Source organism: Salvelinus namaycush, chromosome 31 (genome assembly GCF_016432855.1).
Source record: "Salvelinus namaycush isolate Seneca chromosome 31, SaNama_1.0, whole genome shotgun sequence".
Taxonomy (NCBI): Eukaryota; Metazoa; Chordata; class Actinopteri; order Salmoniformes; family Salmonidae; genus Salvelinus; species Salvelinus namaycush.
The window spans coordinates 40,323,124-40,344,924 of record NC_052337.1 but is presented as its reverse complement, the minus strand read 5'-3'; the positions used below and the strand labels follow the sequence as shown (position 1 = coordinate 40,344,924).

The following is a 21,801-nucleotide window of genomic DNA, read 5'->3' as shown; positions in this document are numbered from 1 at the left end:
TGTCATTGCTTTCGTACATAAGAACAGCCCTTAGCCGTGGTATATTGGCCATATACCACACCCCTTCTGGGCCTTATTGTTTAAAAATATGTACACTGTATATGGCTCTGGGCCTACTATTTGAACTATGTAATTACGCTGTATCCTTATTATTCCCGCAAACATATATGTTGTGGGGCACATTATTTAAAAAAAATACTGCCCTACAATTAAACACTGACAAATCACAGAAATGCAATTGATGCCCAGTAACTAACATTATCATTCAATGATAACACTTTCATATGTAAAAGATGCAGTAAGATGTAATACATTAACAAAAAGTTACTCTATTGCTTTATCTTCCATACCATAAAAATGACAGGCTTGACTAAAACCCCTATCCCAAGCCCAAACCCATGCACCCTGCGTGGCTTGGTCATCCTCTAGGACTCCAACAGAGCCTAGCTACAGAGAGGCACACAGAGACACCATCTGTTCCACTACCTGCTCCGTCATGAGACAAAAACTATAATCCCCAACAGCACTGAACACAATAAAAATACAGTGCATTCGGAAGGTATTCAGACCTTTGAGTTTTTCCACATTTTGTTACGTTACAGCCTTATTCTAGAGTTTCCCCTCATCAATCCACACACAATACCTCATAATGACAATGCAAAAGAAGGTTAAAAAAAAATATATGCAAATGTATAAAAACAAAACATTTACATTAGTATTCAGATCCTTTACTCAGTACTTTGTTGAAGCAACTTTGGGAGCAATTACAGCCTCGAGTCTTCTTGGGTATGATACTACAAACTTGGCACACCTATATTTGGGGAGTCTCTCCCATTCTTCTGTGCATATCCTCTCAAGCTCTGTCAGGTTTGATTGGGAGCGTTAGTGCACAGCTATTTTCAGGTCTCTCCAGAGATATTCAATCAGGTTCAAGTCCGGGCTCTGGCTGGGCCACTTAAAGACATTGAGACCTCTCCCGAAGCCACTCTTGTGTTGTCTTGGCTGTGTGCTTAGGGTTGTTGTCCTGTTGGAAGGTGAACCTTCACCCTAGTCTGAGGTACTGAGCGCTCTGGAGCAGGTTTTCATCAAGGATCTCTCTGTACTTTGCTCTGTTCAGCTTTCCCTCGATCCTGACTAGTTTCCCAGTAACTGCCACTGAAAAACATCCCCACAGCATGATGCCGCCCCCACCATGCTTCACCATAGGGATGGTGCAAGGTTTCCTCCATATGTGACGCTTGGCATTCAGGCCAAAGAGTTCAATCTTAGTTCCATCAGACCAGAGAATCTTGTTTCTCATGGTCTGAGTCTTTAGGTGCATTTTGGCAAACTCCAAGCTGGCTGTCATGTGTCTTTTATTGAGGAGTGGCTTCCGTCTGGCCACTCTATCATAAAGGCCTGATTGGTGGAGTGCTGCAGAGTTTTCCTTCTGGAAGGTCCTCCCATCTCAACAGAGGAACTCTGGAGCTCTGTCAGAGTGACCATCGGGTTGTTAGTCACCTCCTTGACCAAGGCCCTTCTCCACCGATTGCTCAGTTTGGCCGGGCGGCCAGCTCTAGGAAAGGTTTTGGTGGTTACAAACTTCTTCCATTTAAGAATCATTGAGGCCACTGTGTTCTTGGGGACCTTCAATGCTGCAGAAACGTTTTGGTACCCTACCCCAGATCTGTGCCTCGACACAATCCTGTCTCGGAGCTCTAGGGACAATTCCTTCGACCTCATGGCTTCATTGTTGCTCTAATATGTACTGTCAACTGTGGGACCTTATATAGACAAGTGTGTGCCTTTCCAAATCAGGTCCAATCAATTGAATGTACCACAGGTGGACTCCAAGTTGTAGAAACATCAAGGATGATCAATGGAAACAGGATGCACCTGAGCTTTATCCTCTGTATAATCCGTATTACTATGCTGTACACTATTGAGACAGCAGGGAACAAAGCAAACTAAAGCTGACCAAAGGAACAAACAAAGTGAAAACAATCTGGAGAAATACAATCATGTTTATTTTAAACGGTTACATCAGGTTTCGATCAACCATGGATTCATTGAACTTCATATTTTGTTAGACCATTACAAAAGCATGAGAGCACTTCAACATAAAATGTGACCAATTTCTCTTGCATCAACTGTGATACTTGCGCCGAGAATACTGTATAGGAGATTTATACACAACTTTAATGGTGAAAAACAACGTTGGGAGAGGTACACTTCAAAGCAGTGCACTCTTGGTGTATGACAGCAAACACAGGCTCTGATTGAAAAGTGTCTGCATGGATGTCCAAGTCTCCTCCAGTTTCTCTGATACTTTAGATGCCTCCTCCATCAGCCCTGGTTCCTGGGAGATCAGTCTGAGATGCAGCTAGAGAGAGACGAACCAGGGTTAGTGATGGATGCAAGTCTAGCCATACATGAACACACACGTGTTACTTGCCCTCAGAACGTGCCTGTGGTGCTGTGAAGACAAAAACATCATTCTTCATGTTCTGTAAAGATGCAATTTGAATGAAGGTACTCAACAAAATAGGTTGTATTTTAAGAGGGAAACAACAGAATATCAAGTCAAACATGTTTTCTTGTTTCATTTTTATTTGACGTCTACAGGAAATCTGGGTATTAGTTTTGATTGAATAGGGCGTTGTGTATCAGAGTATTTTTACGTTTCTATTTTTTCTTCCCAATCATAATGTTCTGATGCCATCTGCTGGCTGCAGATGTAAGTGGATGACAGTCAACACAACAGAAAACAACTTTCCCCTTCATCTCGTGGCATCTGAGTTGATAACATTTAACATTAAGCTGCTCTTATACCTTTGTAACAACGATACAATTACTGTAGTAATAACATTGGACTAAAACGTAACAATAAAAACAACAAAATCAATAAAATGTAGATTAAATAAAAATAAAAATGTTTTTACACAGGTATACAGTGGTTGCATTAACGCAGAACTCTGTATTTTTCACCCAGAAAAATAGATCAAAAAGCTAAATAAATATCTTGCTTTGTTTTGTAAACCAGACCTAAAACGCTCCTTATTGTAAGTTCTGCTCGGCATCAGACAAATCTTGTGCTTCAGTTGCACTTCTCCACTCAGATGAGAATTCACGAATGGGCATTCTATCATCAGACAGCGCTCTGACTGATGTGTAGCTACTTTTCTCTAGTACTTTTCTCGGTTTCTCCTGTAAAATGAAGATTCACTTCAGGCAAAACATTAGGAAATGTAGCTGGCTACATTCTTTCTATGATAAATATGATGGCCATGCATAATTTTTTGCAAAAAAATACCTTTCTCATTTACTACTAGCCAAATAGTGTTGCACTTCTGTAGTCATCTGATGAAAATGAAGCTATTTTCCACGGAATATGTCGCACTAATGTATTTTTTGTGGTGGTAAACTATAATTGCACGGCCTTGATCACCATGTGAAGCAAAAAAAAAAAAAAAAAAGACTTTCAATATAAAACGCAGGCAAATTTATTTTTCATTTTTAAATACAGATGTCTGCATTTTGAAAATACAGCTGTGAACTAACGCGAACCTTGGTATAACAGCGGCTTATTAAACGTGCAGTGTTAGTGACTATGATATTTATGTGGTTACCTTAAGGAAGAGAGCCAGGTAGGCCTGTGCCAGATCAAAGTCTCTCTTGGAGTCCAGCATGCTGGCCACCATCTTCAGGAAACCTTGTAAGACGGAGACGTCTCCACCCATATCAGGGGCCAGGCCTCGGAGTTCGGTATCAATTCCAGACGGACCCATCTCTTTCAGCATCCCCACAGGGCCATCATCTGGAGGAAACAATGACGACGGGTTATTCATTGTATTGCTATTGGCCTGAGGTACATGCCATTAGAAATGTAAAACAATACTTTAGTTAGTGCACATGCTAATGACTTGACTTCATAGCAGTAGGCCCAAGTATTGTGATTACAAAAGATATTCTTGCGTTTTTATGGCCTCAGAATTGATTTGGGGTTAGAGGAATTGCTATGCTTGCAAGAGGTGTGCGGTGAGTAATAGCTAGCTAAGTGAGATTCAGACTTACATTTGTTGCTGAGCATAGCAGATTCTAGCTGTTGGTAGAAAAGGGACTTCTGTGCCAGGACTCCAAAATTCACAATCTTTGACTGTGAAAAAAGTAAACAAAAGAAGCATTGTTTAAACCAAATAACAGTTATTATGGGAGTGGGGATAATATGAAAAGCAAACAACCTTTTTTAAAGTTGGAATCAGCAGTAGGGGAAACAGCGCCACTGTCCACCCCACAGCCGTTATTGTTTTGTTGACAAAGCAGAGGTGGGGAGGGTCGCCTAGAGCCCTGCACGGGCATGAATTTCAAGTCCGAGCCCTACCCATGCCAGCGACACTCAGGCCCTACCCTACCCAGGTCTGATTGCTTCTGACAATTTTAAGGCCCGGCCCTGCCCGAAATCCAAAATAACTTCCTCTGTTAGCAAATGCATTATAGCTACTCCTCGCTGTCTGTCAGTCGCTGCTCGCTCTGCTCATGATGGTTCTGTATCTGTGAGTATCTATAGCAAATGGCTCCGCCTGGGCTGCTCTGTTCAATGACGAGACAGAGAGCAGTAGACTGTTAGCTCCGTCAAAACTCAAGGAATATTATTATTTTCTGTGAAAGAATCTCTCCTGTCTTATATTTGATGAGGTTGAAGCACTTCTGACACCATGCTATGATCTTAGTCAGATATGACAGTACCTCGCAGCAGATCACGAGCAAATAGCTTCAAAATGTTAGTGGTCAATTTAGTGATACCCGAGCCCTGCCCATACCCTCGTTATTGATGGGAAACAACAGACCCTACCTGGCCCTAACCCACTGGGCTCGGGTTGGGTAGTTGAGCTTTAGCGTCGCCCATGTTAGAGAAAAAAAAAAGTGTTTGTTGTTTGCACTAACTTCATTGTTGTTGTTGTGGAAGAATGGCGCCAAAGGAGATGGCTGCCGGTTCACAATCCCGTAACCAATTGTGCTATAGTGTATGTTTTTTAGCGTTATTTGTAAGTTATTTTGTACATAATGTTTATGCCACCATTTCTTATGACTGAAAAGAGCTTTTAGATATCAGGACACCGATTACTCAACCCATACTGGAGGAATACTTTTTCTTCAATGAGTCGGACGGGAAGGGTTTACTTACGGGGGGCCTCAACCCCGTAATTCGCAGGAGAAAAAGACAGTGGTGTCGTGGACGAAGATCCGGGTGCCTTGTTAGGATCCGTCGCCGAGAGGGTAATCTACCTTTCCCATCGGTCCTATTAGCCAACGTACAATCAATCGATAATAAAATAGACGAACTCGGATCACGTATATCCCACCAATGGGACATTAAAAACTGTAATATCTTATGTTTCACCGAGTCGTGGCTGAACGACGACATGAATAACATACAGCTGGCGGGTTTTAAGCTTTTCGGCAGGATAGAACAGCGGACTCTGGTAAGACAAGGGGTGGCGGTCTATGTATAGTTGAAGTCGGAAGTTTACATACACCTTAGCCAAATACATTTCAACTCAGTTTCACAATTCCTGACATTTAATCCTAGTAGAATTCCCTGTCTTAGGTCAGTTAGGATCACCACTTTATTTTAAGAATGTGAAATGTCAGAATAATAGTAGAGAGAATTATTTATTTCAGCTTTATATTTCTTTCATCACATTCCCAGTGTGTCAGAAGTTTACATACACTCAATTAGTATTTGGTAGCATTGCCTTTAAATTGTTTAACTTGGGTTAAATGTTTCAGGTAGCCTTCTACAAGCTTCCCACAATAAGTTGGGTGAATTTTGGCCCATTCCTCCTGACAGAGCTGGTGTAACTGAGTCAGGTTTGTAGGCCTCCTTGCTCACACACACTTTCAGTTCTGCCCACACATTTTCTATAGGATTGAGGTCAGGGCTTTGTGATGGCCACTCCAATACCTTGACTTTGTTTTCCTTAAGCCATTTTGCCACAACTTTGGAAGTATGCTTGGGGTCATTGCCCATTTGGAAGACCCATTTGCTACCAAGATTTAACTTCCTGACTGATGTCTTGAGATGTTGCTTATATCCACATAATTTTCCTCCCTCATGATGCCATCTATTTTGTGAAGTGCACCAGTCCCTCCTGCAGCAAAGCACACCCACAACATGACGCTGCCACCCCCGTGCTTCTTGGTTGGGATGGTGTTCTTCGGCTTGCAAGCTTCCCCCTTTTTCCTCCAAACATAACGATGGTCATTATGGCCAAACAGTTCTATTTTTGTTTCATCAGACCAGAGGACATTTCTACAAAAAATACAATCTTTGTGCCCATGTGCAGTTGCAAACCGTAGTCTGGCTTTTTTATGGCGGTTTTGGAGCAGTGGCTTCTTCCTTGTTGAGCAGCCTTTCAGGTTATGCAACTATAGGACTCATTTTACTGTGGATACAGATACGTTTGTACCCGTTTCCTCCAGCATCTTCACAGGGTCCTTTGCTGTTGTGCTGGGATTGATTTGCACTTTTCGCACCAAAGTATGTTCCTCTCTAGGAGACAGAACACGTCTCCTTCCTGAGCGCTATGACGGCTGCGTGGCCGCATGGTGTTTATGCTTGCGTACTATTGTTTGTACAGATGAAAGTAGTACCTTCAGGCATTTAGAAATTGCTCCCAGGGATGAACCAGACTTGTGGAGGTCTACAAGTTTTTTTCTGAGGTTTTGGCTGATTTCTTTTGATTTTCCCATGATGTCAAGCGAAGAGGCACTGAGTTTGAAGGTAGGCCTTGAAATACATCCACAGGAACACCTCCAATTGACTCAAATGATGTAAATTAGCCTATCAGAAGCTTCTAAAGCCATGACATCATTTTCTGGAATTTTAGAAGTTGTTTAAAGGCACAGTCAACTTAGTATATGTAACTTCTGACCCACTGGAATTGTGATACATTGAATTACAGTAATCCCTCGTTTATCGCGGGGGTTACGTTCCGAAAATGACCCGCGATAAGTGAAATCCGCGAAATAGAAAACTTTTTTTTTTTTTACAATTAGCAACTATTACATGTATACAAATACAGTGACTCACGTGTAGGCCGTTTCACTGCTCTTCAGACTGGGCCGCTGCATCCTGACTGCGCTCTGCAGTGTTCTCTTCTTCTGAAGCCCGCGGTGCAGGTGTGTTTGTTCGGGAGAAATTACAAGATAATTTGGCCAACTTAATGTAAATTTGCCAAGCTGTTTTATGTACGTACACATAACTGCACGAGACGACAAAATGATAGCACAATTCGTAGCATGTTTTGATACAAGAAGCGGGAGTGAGTTTTTAGCGAATCAGAATGCAGAGCACAATGCACCAAAAAAAAAAAAAAAATGCATTATGAAAATCCGCGAAATAGCGAATCCGCGATAAGTGAACCGCGAAGTGGCGAGGGATCACTGTATTGGAAAAACTACTTGTGTCATGCACAAAGTAGATGTCCTAACCGACTTGCCAAAACTATAGTTTGTTAACAAGAAATTTGTGGAGTGGTTGAAAAACTAGTTTTAATGACCCCAACCTAAGTGTATGGAAACTTCCGACTTCAACTGTATATTTGTAAACAGCTGGTGCACGAAATCTAAGGAAGTCTCGAGGTTTTGCACGTCTGAGGTAGAGTATTTAATGATAAGCTGTAGACAACACTATCTACCTAGAAATTTCTCATCTATATTCTTCGTAGCTGCCCATTTCCCACCACAAACCGATGTTGGCACTAAGACTGCACTTAATGAGCTGTATACGGCCATAAGCAAACAGGAAAACGCTCACCCAGAGGCGGCGCTCCTAGTGGCTGGGGACTTTAATGCAGAAAAACTTAAATAAATTTGACCTCATTTCTACCAGCATGTTAAATGTGCAACCAGAGGAGAAAAAACAACAACTCTCGACCACTTTTACTCCACACACAGAGAAGCATACAAAGCATTTAGTACACCACATCAGTCACTGGCTTCATCAATAAGTGCATCGATGACGTCGTCCCCACAGTGACCGTACGTACATACCCCAACCAGAAGCCATGGATTACAGGCAACATCCGCACTGAGCTAAAGGGTAGAGCTGCCGCTTTCAAGGAGCGGGACTCTAACCCGGAAGCTTATAAGAAATTCTGCTATGCCCTCCGCCGAACCATCAAACAGGCAAAGTGTCAATACAGGACTAAGATCGAATCGCACTACACCGTCTCCGATGCTCGTCGGATGTGGCAGGGCTTGCAAACTATTAGACTACAAAAGGGAAGCACACGAGCTTACCAGACGAGCTAAATTACTTCTATGCTCGCTTCGAGGCAAGTAACACTGAAGCATGCATGACAGCATCAGCTGTTCCGGACGACTGTGTGATGACGCTCTCCGTAGCTGATGTGAGTAAGACCTTTAAACAGGTCAACATTCACAAGGCCGCAGGGCCAGACAGATTACCAGGACGTGTACTCCGAGAATGCACTTACCAACTGGCAAGGGTCTTCACTGACATTTTCAACCTCTCCCTGTCTGAGTCTGTAATACCAACATGTTTCAAGCAGACCACCATAGTCCCTGTGCCCAAGAACACTAAGGTAACCTGCTTAAATGAATATCGACCTATAGCACTCACGTCTGAAGCCATGAAGTGCTTTGAAAGGCTAAACACCTCCAAGGGTAGGTTAAGGGTAGGTAACAACACATTAGCCACGCTGATCCTCAACACGGGGTCCCCTCAGTCCCCTCCTGTACTGCCTGTTCACTCATGACCAGGTATGACTCCAACACCATCATTAAGTTTGCCGATGACACAACAGTGGTAGGCCTGATCACCGACAATGACGAGACAGCCTACAGGGAGGAGGTAAGCGACCTGACCGTGTGGTGCCAGGACAACAACCTCTCCCTCAACATGATCAGGAAAAGGAGGACCGAGCACGCCACCATTCTTATCTGCAGTGGAGCAGGTTGAGAGCTTCAAGTTCCTTGGTGTTCACATCACCAACAAACTAACATGGTCCAAGCACACCAAGACAGTCGTGAAGAGGGCATGACAAAACCTATTCCCCCTCAGGAGACTGAAAAGATTTGGCATGGGTCCTCAGATCCTCAAAAGGTTCTACAGCTGCACCAGAAAGCATACTAACTGGTTGCATCACTGCCTGGCAACTGCTCGGCCTCCGACCGCAAGGCACTAGAGGATAGTGCGTCTGGCCCTGTACATCACTGGGGCCAAGCTTCCTGCCATCCAGGACCTCTACACCAGGCGGTGTCAGAGGAAGGCCCTAAAAATTATCAAAGACCCCAGCCACCCTAGTCATAGACTGTTCTCTCTGCTACCGCATGGGAGCACCAAGTCTATGACTAGGGTGGCTGGGGTCTTTGATAGCACCAAGTCTAGGTCCAAGAGGCTTCTGAACAGCTTCTACCCTCAAGCCATAAGACTCCTGAACATCTAATTAAAATGGCTACCCAGACCATTTGTAATGCCCCCCCCCTCCCCCCTTTACACTGCTGCTACTCTGTGTTTATCTATGCATAATAACTCTACCTACATGTACAAATTACCTCGACTAACCGGTGCCCTCGCACATCGACTCTGTACCAGTACCCCCTATATTTTTTCTTAAAACGGCATTGTTGGTTATGGGCTTGTAAGTAAGCATTTCACTGTAAGGTCTACACCTATTGCAGACCTGCCAACCCTGTCCAACTTTTTAGAGCACCAGACGCGCGCGGCAAAATTGGAGATTCAACTCGCGCTCGTAGCACTCCCCGAATTGGGGTTCCTTCCCCCGCACGTGCGAGCGTTGTTCGCGAGTCTGATCGCAATTATAGAATTGTACCAAATCAAGTCTACAAAAAGGTTGGAATACTTTGACAGCATTCCAGGTTACACACATGGTAAAAGTCACTAACAAGATGTAATTAGAAAGAACACACAAAGGTCCTTTATTCTTAAACTTAAAAAAAAATATTAAGCAAATAATAACAAGTTGTTTGTTTAAGTACAAAATGTACAAACGTCTTATCCAAGGGAATTAAAAAATAAATAAAAAATGATAAGAGCAACAAATGTTTGAGCAGAGCATCAGTATCAAATAAACATGCTATCCATAATAAAAAGGAAAAAACTATGATAGGAAACAGTGGGTGAGAACAAACCTTCTGGAGACCTTCAAATGTTCAGGAAATCATTTTCTAGACAGATTTGCCTGGCAGCTAGCAGATTTAGCCTCACGCAGCAGGGCATCAGGGTAGACTTCTCCGTGGCAAACAGTTCCTCTGGCAATCATTGAAACCTTGGTAATGAGGGCACTCAGCATGTCTGTACTGAGGGAAGCTCTGTACTGGGTTTTGTCCTTGGAAACGAGACTGAATATCCCCAGCATCACAGCCAAAAGGTGGGAGTAGACCAGGCTGCCACCCCCTTTTCATTGTGCAGATTTCTCTCCTGGCCTGATCCGTGCGCATGTTGACCAGACTGTGCTCAAAGGTTGTTGCCTGATAAGAGTCTAAACTCATCTTCCACCAGATCAACAGAGGCTCCCTCAGAAATAATGCAGGGAAAGCATGCCGTGAAAAAGTTGAGGGATGAGATCTTGGCTGTCTGCCTGTTGGCAATGTGTCAGCCGATGTAAAGGTGCTTATTGGATGTCTGTGCAGCACATACATCATTTCAGATTTTTGAAATTGATCAAATCTCAAATCTAGTGCAAAGGCATTTTAGAAGCATTGCCTCTATAGCTAATACAGGACACCCATTCATTCTTCATCGCGCCGTCTTCTAAACTCACGACTCCATTTAATGCCAAGATGTTTATATTTATTTGGGATTATACTTTTGTAGTGCTTTTTCTGACGTGGATCATAATTTCAGTTACAGTCTATCAGGTTGCGCGATCCTCGTAATGTTACGTGGAAAATACAACTAATGGGACGCAGAATTAAATGTATATCACTCGCACAAATGCGACCAGTTATTTTTCTTATTTGCATTTAATTTATTTCACTAGCAAATGCGAGTGAACTGCTGGCACTTTAGAGCCCACTGAATGTCCATCTTATGTTCGCTAACGTTTGCGTGAAACAATTAAGTGTTTACCTTTCCACAACACACGGAGTGGAAAAGGGATTTGCCCATGTGTTTACGTACAGCTGACAGTCGGCAAACTCAGCATCACAACAAACAGGAGGAGGAGCAGACACGGGGTAGCTACGTCCAATAATTATGTATTCATCGCCGTGTCCGTTGACACAAACTCCGTAGATGCCTGTGTGTTGCAGCCCGAGAACAGGGATGTTAGATTTACTCAGTGGATTTATTTTTTATTCAAATGTAATTTAAGAAATAATAATAAATCAGTCCCTATTCATTTCTGTGTACTTTAAACTCGGATCTCGTACATGGACAGAGAGTTGCGCAGTTGGTACGCAAAATGTGTGCATGTTTTGCAGGTCTGCTATTGTATTCGGCGCATGTGACAAATACAATTTGACTTGAACATCGCAAACAGACATTGCAGTTTCAACAGTAAGGATTCCAGCTCCTGTTATTTACATTAAATGTTTAAAAAAAATATGAACATGTATTTTACAGTGTTGTGGTTTCAGGGTCATTCATGGAGTTCTGTTTATTATCAGAACTTGAAGAAGTCGCTAACTTCTCTCACCTGTTCCCCCTGGTTGGAGCCTTCAGAGGGGGCAAACTGTGGAATTAGTCCTGGGATGGTGGGCATAAAGAAGGGGGCAGCCTTTGGAACCTTGGGGGGCACCTTGGGTTTGTTCCGTTGCTATATGTGAAAGGGGAAAACAGCAATGTCATTTCAGTCCGACAACAAAAACAAAATATATGAGCACTGTGAATGTCTGTCTTATGACGCGATGACAATGATATTACTACACGTGTTGTCAGTCACTGCAAGTATAAGGAGACTTGTGTTGCCTTGGGTTTAGCTCAGAGGGCTAAAACAGTCTTGAGTCGCACAGACAACCTGGGCTTGAGACCCTGTAGGTGACCCATTTTCCCTCCAGACAACCACAGTGTGACATGCTCACCTTGATGATGTCGAGGTGCAGCAGGTTCTTCCAGCGAGAGTCGGCCAGCAGAGAGAGGGTGACCAGCTGCTCGTCCAGTTGCTCAGGAGACTCATACTCTATCATCTCAGTGTCGAGATCAGCATCTCCCTCTCCCTCTTCATCTGCAGAAGAAAACTCATGTTTCTTTGGCAACGGATACCATCAACTACCATCGAATATTGCTTAAGTTCCAGAAAGGCTATTTCAAGCATTTGAATGCCACACACATTACGGCACAGTATTGTTTTTCTCCATCAATATCTAGTCAATATTCAAAAGGACCGCTTGAATAATTGGCTGGTACCACTGTTACATGTGCCAGTCCAGATGGTGTGGGGGACTTTCGAGCCCCCTGTGCTCCGTACAGAGTAAGTGCTACATGGGTACAGTGGCTGTTCAGTCGGTACCTTGGCTGGGACAGGTTCCTGGCAGCATGATCGCGGTGGGCTCGTAATCTGCAGGCAGGGGGCGCAACGACACCATACCGCACAGCGTGTTGTTGGACCTGGAAACACAACAATATGGAATTCACTCAACGTGGGATGCTCACTCAACAATAATACTAATGTAGCTGTACGAATGTTCAATCAGGAAGGCTGATCTGAATGCTCATATATACTTCATCCAGTAAGCATAACATAATTCACTTTGTTTCCTATTCTACGGGCATAGTGTGAATGAATACTGCATTCTGTCATATTGCATTCTGTCTTTGTTGTTCATTCAGCTGGGCCTGTACTCGATGCAATACTAATACTGAATACTACTATGACGTTGTGCTCTGTAGCTCAGTTGGTAGAGCATGGCGCTTGCAACGCCAGGATAGTGGGTTCAATTCCCGGGACCTGCCGTACGTAAAATGTATGCACACATGACTAAGTCGCTTTGGGCAAAAGCGTCTGGTAAATGTCATACATTATTATTATTGCTGAATACTACCAGTTACTATCCTGAATAGTATTATACTGGATGTGATACTACTACTCAATATACATGCAACACATTGTGTCACAGCAAACTACTTGAATACAAGGAAATATCAAAAATCCTTCATAATAATCCTTCATAAATAACTATTAAGTTGCATAGATGCTGTAACAATTGACCATATGACTACTAATTTGCTGAGTCTCATTTATTCAAAGACTAAGCTAATCAAGATTGTTCCTTTATCATCGAATGCTTGGTTGCCTGTTAGTGGGAACATTAACCAGCAGGTTAGGTTCCGTAATAATGACATAACCTCAGATAATCATTGACTCCCCCCCCGCACAGTCTTTCTTTGATGTGGTGGTGACTCATACCATAAGTAGATCCCCAAGTTGTCGACATGGGAGGAGGCTAGAAAGTCCCCTGTGGGTGACATGGTCAGACTGACTGCAGCAAAGTCGACCAAGAAGCAGTCCACCAGGCTAGGAAAGAAAGTTAACAGTGACAGAAGAGAAAAAAAGAGAATAAATCAAGTCAAGCCTGAGAGGGAAATTCCCCTGCAGAGCACTTGAAGGAGATTCATTGATAAACTACATTTATGATAAAGCCCTTAAAAAATGTAAAATAAAAAGAATCTGGACAAAAGTCATTTCAACGATTTCAGGTTATGGCGAGAGGAAATGACGAGAGGTAGCTCCAGAAGCGGAAGGGTTAGTCTTACCAGCCAGAGGGAAGGTCCCATGTTCTGATCGTACAGTCCATGGCTGCCGTTATCAACCAACGACCGTCTGGACTGAAAGCCTGAGGGGAAACGTCAGACAAGAAAAATCCTCAGTACTCAAAAAGATATATATATATATCAAAATCGAGAGAAAAAAAACAGAGAAAGGGAGATCAAGAAAGATAACGACTCACCATGTCATTGACCTGTCCTCGATGGCCAGAGAACTTGCGGACAATCCTCTTGGTCTCCAGGTCCATAACATTGAGCGTGAAGTCGTCCAGCGCTACGGCCAACATGCCACTTTACCAGGGACAGAAAAGACTGCAATCAGACACGTTTCTACAGCTATGTTATAACCACGTGAAAACTAAAATCAGTTGGAAGAAGTGCAGTCGTGTAAGTGCTATTCTTCCCTGTGGTGTTATCTGTCCCGTACCTGTCCCGGTGCAGGTGTGTGGTGACGGGCCTGGTGCCCAGGTCAATGGAGTGGACCAGCTTCCTAGATTTGAACTTCCAGATGTTGACCAGTTTGTCAGCTCCGGCACTCACGGTCAGCTGGTTGAGTCCATCCACCGACACGCCGCGCACCGCCCCCCTGTGAGCTACAGGGTCAGAGATGGGACAAATGAAGCTGAATCTTTCACGGAAAGCACAAGCCAAATATACATCGGTAATTGTCTTTCTGGGGGTACTTACCTTCGTCCTCTCCATATTGACCTCTATGCATGCCAGACTGCATGTTGTAAACGTCAATATGTCCAGATGAGAGTCCTACCACCACGAAGTTACCACATGATGTGATATCCACCGCCTGAGGAGAAAGTACACATTCTAACAACATAAACAGCGCATACATTATGTTTGTTTCAAAATTATAATAAACTTTGCATTATAAAATCCTTTAGGTTCATTTGACACTAAAAACAACACATTTGACACATATTTAGCTACCGTAGCATGGACGCTGAGAGCGCGGTTCTTGTTGAAGCGTTCCGGCTCCAGCTTGTGTGCTCCCATGCTGCCCTTCTGATAGTTCCAGGTGGTCGTCATGAGGTACCCTCGGTGACACGCCACTATACTGTCCCAATCACTCTGACGGGCACTCTCTACATCACACATACAATCAGAGAAAACAAACGTTTTAACAAATTAAATCCCATTCAATGATAAAGGTTCTACAGATAAACGGACTTGTTTTGAGTTTTTTGTGTGCTAAACATACCTGAGGCGAAAGTGGTGATGGCAGGAAGCTTTAGGTTGTCATACCTCAAGCTTTTCTTTTTGGATTTCTTCTTGTTGATGGAACCTAGTTACCAATTGGTTTATTGTCATGAAGAATAGAGCAAACAAGGATTCATGCAGGTAAACAGTACTCAAATTGACATCTCATTGTCCATAACAGCAATTTTTCCTACAACGGAAAAAATGTAATCGTACCATGTCCTAAACTCCTGTTGAATCTCTCATGAACAGTGGAGAACGACTGCAGAGTACCATCTTGACCTTAGAAAAAGAAAGAGTAAAGCGGATTAGAGAAAGAAAAAAACACTCAGATGCCTTATACAACTGCCTGAAAGCAAGTCACACATACCAGCACTGAGAATGTGATGTCCGTTCAGGCCGTGGTGCTGGACCTTAGTGGGCGGGGCGCTGTGTCCCAGACGACTCCTGAGTAGACGGCCTCCTCCGCCCGCCGTGTCAAAGATCCACACCTGAGGAATATGACTGATCATTCAAAACTCTATGGTTGAATCCCAAATCTTGAGGGCTCCCGAGTGGCGCAGCGGTCTAAGGCTCTGCATCTCAGTGAAAGAAGGCATCACTACAGTCCCTGGTTTGAATCCAGGCTGTATCACATCCGGCCGTGATTGGGAGTCCCATAGGGTGGCGCACAATTGGCCCAGCGTCGTCCGGGTTTGGCCGGGGTAGGCCGTCATTGTAAATAAGAATTGTTCTTAACTGACCTGCCTAGTTAAATATGTTGGTACGAGAATGTGTTAGCAGTGCTGAATTTGCAACTTGAGATTTGCAAATACAAGCTTTAAGACAGGGGTGTCAAACAAATTTTACCCCGGGGGCCGCATTCGGTCTACAAAGAGGTCCGGGGGGCCGCATTCGGTCTACAAAGAGGTCCGGGGGGAGCCGCATTCGGTCTACAAAGAGGTCCGGGGGGAGCGCATTCGGTCTACAAAGAGGTCCGGGGGGGCACATTTGATCTTCAAAGAGGTCCGGGGGGCACATTTGATCTTCAAAGAGGTCCGGGGGGGCACATTTGATCTTCAAAGAGGTCCGGGGGGGCACATTTGATCTTCAAAGAGGTCCGGGGGGGCACATTTGATCTTCAAAGAGGTCCGGGGGGAGCGCATTCGGTTTTCAATCTTTTACATTTGATGCTCCCTGACTGTCAAGCTTTCATGTCGGTGATTATTAGCAAGCTGGACACAGTCAAGAAATTAACGTAGACACAATCATTTCCACACAGTTTCAAGTGAAAATGTGGCAGTATGTTTGACACCCCTTCTTTAAGATATGTAGTAAAAAAAAAAAGCAATTGTACAGTGACGCCCTCTAGTGAATGACACAATTTAAGTAACACTAACCCGAATGCCGTTATCAGCCCCATTGGTGATGAGAAGAGGCTCGCCATGGAGGAATGTTAGTCCAGCGATAGCTGTGTTGTGGGCATCTCTCATCTGACAAACAAGCTTCTTCTCCTCCAGATCCCACAGCCCAATATGTCCAAGAGGACTACCAGCCGCCATTACTGGATGGCCATCTAGAAGACAATCACATCAAAGTGTTAAGAGGTGAGTAAACATTTTATTTATTATATTGGATGCAAAGCAGTGATGCACCAGACACAAAATGAAGCCACACAGTGTTTATCATTATAATCATAAAGACAACACCTCATTCAATTGGGGATGTCACCTGTTCTGAAGGAAAGGGAAGTGACTGGGCCCCAGTCTTGCTGGAACTTCATCAGTGACTCATCAAACTTGATGTTGTGGATGATGATCTGACCCGATGATAGGCCAACTCCTACAACGTCCACAGCTGGGGTCTGAGGGGGCGGTTTAGAGAAAATGGGTGAGAGAGAGATAAACTCCACAGGAAACAGATTGAATCTCTTTTTTCCCCCAATTTCGAGGTATCCAATTGGCAGTTATAGTCTTGTCTCATCTCTGCAACTCCCGCACGGACCAAGCCGCACTGCTTCTTGACACAATGCCCACTTAACCCGGAAGCCATCCGCATCAATGTGTTGGAGGAAACAACGTGCACCTGGCGACCGTGTCAGCGTGCACTGCGGCAGGCCCGCCACCAGGAGTCGCTAGTGCGCGATGGGGACAAGGACATCCCTGCCGGCCAAACCCTCCCCTAACCCGGACGACGCTGGGCCAATTGTGCGCCGCCCCATGGGTCTCCTGGTCACGGCCGGCTGCGACAGAGCCTTAGAACACTGCGCCACTCGGGAAGCCCACACATAGAATTTCTGATTGCACAGTAGCCAACTTTTCTACACAGTAGAACCCATACATAGTGTATACCAGGGATCATCCACTAGATTCAGCCGCAGGCTGATCTTTTCTTGAGAGGATGGTTGGGGGGGACAGAAAATAATTACAAATAATTTTAAGACTGCAAATTGATCGCAAGAAGTCAAAACCAATATAATATTTGACTGGCACATAATAATTTCAAACCTTGCTTACATTTGTATACAATCACTTCTTTCTATTATGCGTGGGAATACTTGGGAACAGATTTCCCAAATTAAAATCACTTGGAGCTGATTTTCTGGTGTTTTAACATTTTATAAAAATGCTTTGCTCATTAAACTTGGGAAGCCAAATAAAACCACCCGCGGAACAATGGTGTCACATCGCTCCAATACAGTTCCAGACACTTGTAGAATCTATGCCAAGGTGCATTGAAGCGGTTCTGGCTCGTGGTGGCCGTTGGGGTTTCCTTTATTTTGGCAGTTACCTGTATGCAGGGGCTTAGGCACAGCACCCACTGGGGAGCCAGGCCCACCCAATCAGATAGAGCATTTTCGTCTAAGACATTACTTGTCTTTAAACTTAAGCACAGTACTTGACTTGGTCAGGAGCTCACAGGAAATATATATATCGGCACCTCAAACCTCTTATAGAATATTATCTCAAAAGTACTGAGGAGTACCTGCACCAAAATATAAACGGTACCGGCACCCAAAATGAGTACCGGGACCTATTTCAGTCCAAGTCAAGGACTGGCCTAATCATGCATACACCATCAGATGAAATTCATAACAAGCAGTAGCTATCGCTGTGTACGCTAAACTACACTATGTAGGCTACTAACCGTTAGCTAAGACTCACTAAACAACTTGGCTAGCAAAAACATGCAAAACTGCCAAGCAAAGCATACCGTAAAAAAAAATCAAGAGACCGTTTATAGAAGAGGATGTTGGAGCATTTCCCAAGTCATTTGATATAAGTATTTTGCCTTTAAGGGCCTCAAGTTCCCCTCTATATCAATCACTGATTGCATTGATCTAATCAAGGGCCCTAAAGACAGTTTGAGTACAGTCAGAGACAATGATCAGCACTAAAACGCTCTTTTTATTCAACACTTTAGAAATCATGAAACACTTCGACTCGCACTCTTTCTAACTCCGCTGAGACATTTTTTATTTTACCAGGCAAGTCAGTTAAGAACAAATTCTTATTTACAATGACGGCCTAGGAACAGTGGGTTAACTGCCTTGTTCAGGGGCAGAACGACAGATTTTTACCGTGTCAGCTTGGGGATTCGATCTAGCAACCTTTCAGTTACCGGCCCAACGCTCTAACCACTAGGCTAACCTGCCGCCCCACATGACCATCGGTCCAGTGAAATGGAAAAATTCTATTTATGCTCTGATGTGCCTCGCAAGTAATAGGCTACATCGACGGAACTATTACCAGGGTTATCATATAGCTTAGCTTGAGACTTGAGTTTTCAAATACAAGGGACTGTACGTTATTTATAATAAGGAGACGGCCTACATGGAGAAATCTGACCTCTCTTATTATATATGAAAAGAGGCAAATGCATGAAACAGTGTTTATTTCCAGTCAATGTAAATAGCCTATCATTTTTAAGAACTTACTTTCATTGGAAATAGAACTTTGCCCTGTGCTTCTCCGGCAATACACTATAGTGAGGCCCTATAGGCTATTGTGCATTTAAAAGATATCAGACAATACATTGTAGGCACACCCTGCTTACATTTTCACTCAAAGTGATTTAGACCAAGAAAAGGTTGGTGACCACTATTCTAGTCTACGGCTGCCTAGTGCGATTATTAACGTTACATAGGCCTACGGTTAATTATGTGTAGAGTCGCATGTTAAAATGCAAGAGTCATGGATTTCCGTAGGTCTACAAGACTATTTGGTCTGTAATGCGAAATCACATTAGATGGTTTGTTATGTGTGACTGAATACAGTAGGGTATAGGGTAGGCTATGCGTTTATGATCATTTAAATATGGTTCGAGTGCCCAAATAATGGCCCACTTAAATTTTTGCTGGCCCTGCCATCATCAGATTTCTGCCTATGCCACTGCCTGCATGTCTTCCCGAGCCAGAATGTAGGCTACACAGTACCTTCATTCTATACAGTATTTGAAAGGAGTTGAACATGTGTTTGCTTGACTGTTCCTCAACCTAAAAGCGTTCAGCTTTGAGAAATGTAAAATGATATTTTAACCAACCTGCTGAAGCACTGTAACTCCTGATGGCCATCCAGTGAAGGTGTACAGAAGCTTGCTAAGATACAAAAGAAATGCACTTAATGAGCACAGAGAACATGGCAAACATTCCTACATTTAAGACCCAACTTTGATAAAGCACACTACAACAATTTCAGTTGCATTAATACAGATATTTGGCTGTTCTGTCCTTCCATCAGTTTTATGATTTCACAAACAAATGATAAATCAATACTTTTTAGTTCAAAATATTTGAAAACTACATGAACGACCGTACTTGGATTTGACATTCCAGAGCTGGAGACCTCCTTGGCTACTCCCAAACAGGATCTTGTTCAGGTAAGTGCTTGGGTGCATTACAGCAGACACTTCAAATGACACTTTGTCAAATGTTATCTGCAGGTACTCCTCTGTGGGACAGACAAGCACGAGAGAACAAAACCATTTAACTGACGCCACAACAACTGGTTTGACTGGAGAATGAAAAACCACTGATCATCATTTCAAAACAATCAATTTACCAAAACATGTTCAACTCAAGGTTAATTGGAACAGATCAACTCAAAAGATGATCCCAATGAACAGTTCTGCATTATTTTAGCAACACCAACCCTCTGACTCCACATCCCAAACGATGACAGCATTGTCCCGGTCTACAGAAATGATGTGATCCCCAAAAGGCAGCAGGAGGTGAACATCGGCTCCATGGCCGGTGTACGTGTGAACAACCTGGATAGACGCAACATCGCACAGTCAGTTTACTATAAGCAATGTCATTCACTATAATCAACGTAAGATTTACGCTAAAGCGAGTGCGTGCCCTCAGCTAGCCTCGCGTCATGACAAGTAGGTGGCCTAAATAGTTTAATGTCATCATCATCATATAATATATTCATCATATAAGTGATGGAATGAATACTTCACCTCTTTGTTCCTGGCAAATGCTGATACTTTTTTCCCAATTGCAACATAGACCAGCATTCGATCAGCTGCTAGGTATGATATGTCCTCTGGAAGTGCATTACCTTGGGAAAATTCATACATTCCTTAAATCTACAGTCAAATTGTTTGAAACTGTAACACCGGTGAATTAATAAAGGGAGCTAGACTTAGTGATATGAGTGATCGTCATACACATTCGGGAACCTCTTACAGACATCAACAGAATCCAATCTTCCCGATGAATGCCCTCCCTTGACACATGCCCACATTAGGAAGAGCAAACAGTGTCTCTTCTGGCAGATATGCATTTGAGTGCTGTTGAGAGGACGTCCCACTGTGTAAAATGTCATCATATCACAAAGGCTACCTTTAAATTAAACGACATAATTATACAAGAAGTCCTACTTACTGACAGCAACGATTCCAAGTTTCTTGACCTGTAACATTGCAAATGGTTGATATCATTACCAAACAAAACAATGGAATGGACAATGGAATGCGCAAAAAGGTGAAGTGATGATAACTTGTCTTTTTAGTCACTGTTATGGCTACAGAACTAATGATGACCACCAATAGGACCACTAAATAACCACTCCGAGTATAATATGAGAATTAGCGAGCTATCAGACAACTAAATGTACACTTGGGCGCAGTATTTGCAGCATACTGCACTCTGACTGCAATCTTTTTTCGTAAGGGTAAATAACGTTATTTTAGAAAAGGCTGCCGTCAAAATCTGGCATTGCATTCGTGGCACTTCCTCTAGCTATGTTGTTTCATCGATCTAGTTGACATCAGGAAATGGCAAAGACACTATCATCATATGTGTTTTCAATTATTGCTATGTGACAAGTAAATAGCTAACTTTATCGTTACATTTATCAACATAAGTACTTACATTGTACGTGTGGAAACAGTTTCCCACGGATGTTACAATGTAGAACTCTCGATGTTTCTTATGGTACCGTACCACGTGTGAGAGGTGATTCGAATAAAGTCCCAATGCTCTGAAGCCTGAAAATATAACGCTTCCCTTTTTACTACCCACAGGCATGTTTTAGGTTATGATGTATATCAAGTAATGCTTTCTATCAAATGTAGCGACCTTTTTCGTAATCTATTTGAAACGGCAAGCAGAATAACGTTATTCCTGTGGTTCTTCAATGTTTTCAAAGCGTGAACACATCTTGTGTAACACTGAAATGTGTCCGATAGACTGGATTTAACAGAATTATAACTTCCGCGTGATAAATTCCCTGATATTCCCTCCATAAATATCTACCCCTCTCAATCTCTATTATATTGCAAATAAATGTATCAACAAAATCTTGAAAACGGTCTGATAAATTATTAGTATAGTAAATAATATATTGCCTTGTGTGTCTATTGAGAAT

At 43.1% G+C, this 21,801-nt stretch overlaps 1 protein-coding gene across 1 annotated transcript; it reads right to left on the bottom strand.

Moving 5' to 3' along the window:
• Positions 1 to 1,985: 1,985 nt before the first annotated feature.
• On the bottom strand, positions 1,986 to 21,593 carry wdr36 (WD repeat domain 36). The gene is made up of 23 exons (XM_038970895.1): positions 21,306 to 21,593; positions 20,817 to 20,844; positions 20,390 to 20,490; positions 20,077 to 20,194; positions 19,743 to 19,875; positions 19,469 to 19,523; positions 16,658 to 16,790; positions 16,327 to 16,502; positions 15,318 to 15,438; positions 15,164 to 15,229; positions 14,949 to 15,032; positions 14,678 to 14,832; positions 14,423 to 14,537; positions 14,163 to 14,328; positions 13,918 to 14,026; positions 13,724 to 13,803; positions 13,377 to 13,484; positions 12,480 to 12,577; positions 12,052 to 12,194; positions 11,667 to 11,786; positions 4,054 to 4,135; positions 3,609 to 3,796; positions 1,986 to 2,362 (listed from the first exon to the last, which is right to left on the bottom strand). The coding sequence occupies exons 1-23, from the start codon at positions 21,459 to 21,461 to the stop codon at positions 2,213 to 2,215; spliced, it is 2,685 nt and encodes an 894-aa protein (XP_038826823.1). The 5' UTR covers positions 21,462 to 21,593; the 3' UTR covers positions 1,986 to 2,212.
• Positions 21,594 to 21,801: the final 208 nt, after the last annotated feature.

What these genes read in the sequence shown, in the direction of transcription:
- wdr36 (XM_038970895.1), bottom strand. Translation starts at nt 21,461, where the DNA reads ATGCCTGTGGGTAGTAAAAAGGGAAGCGTTATATTTTCAGGCTTCAGA. An exon ending in CTCTGGAATGTCAAATCCAA is followed by an intron (nt 19,524 to 19,742) that starts GTACGGTCGTTC and finishes TTTGTATCTTAG; the next exon opens with CAAGCTTCTGTACACCTTCA. An exon ending in GAGGACAGGTCAATGACATG is followed by an intron (nt 13,804 to 13,917) that starts GTGAGTCGTTAT and finishes GTTTCCCCTCAG; the next exon opens with GCTTTCAGTCCAGACGGTCG.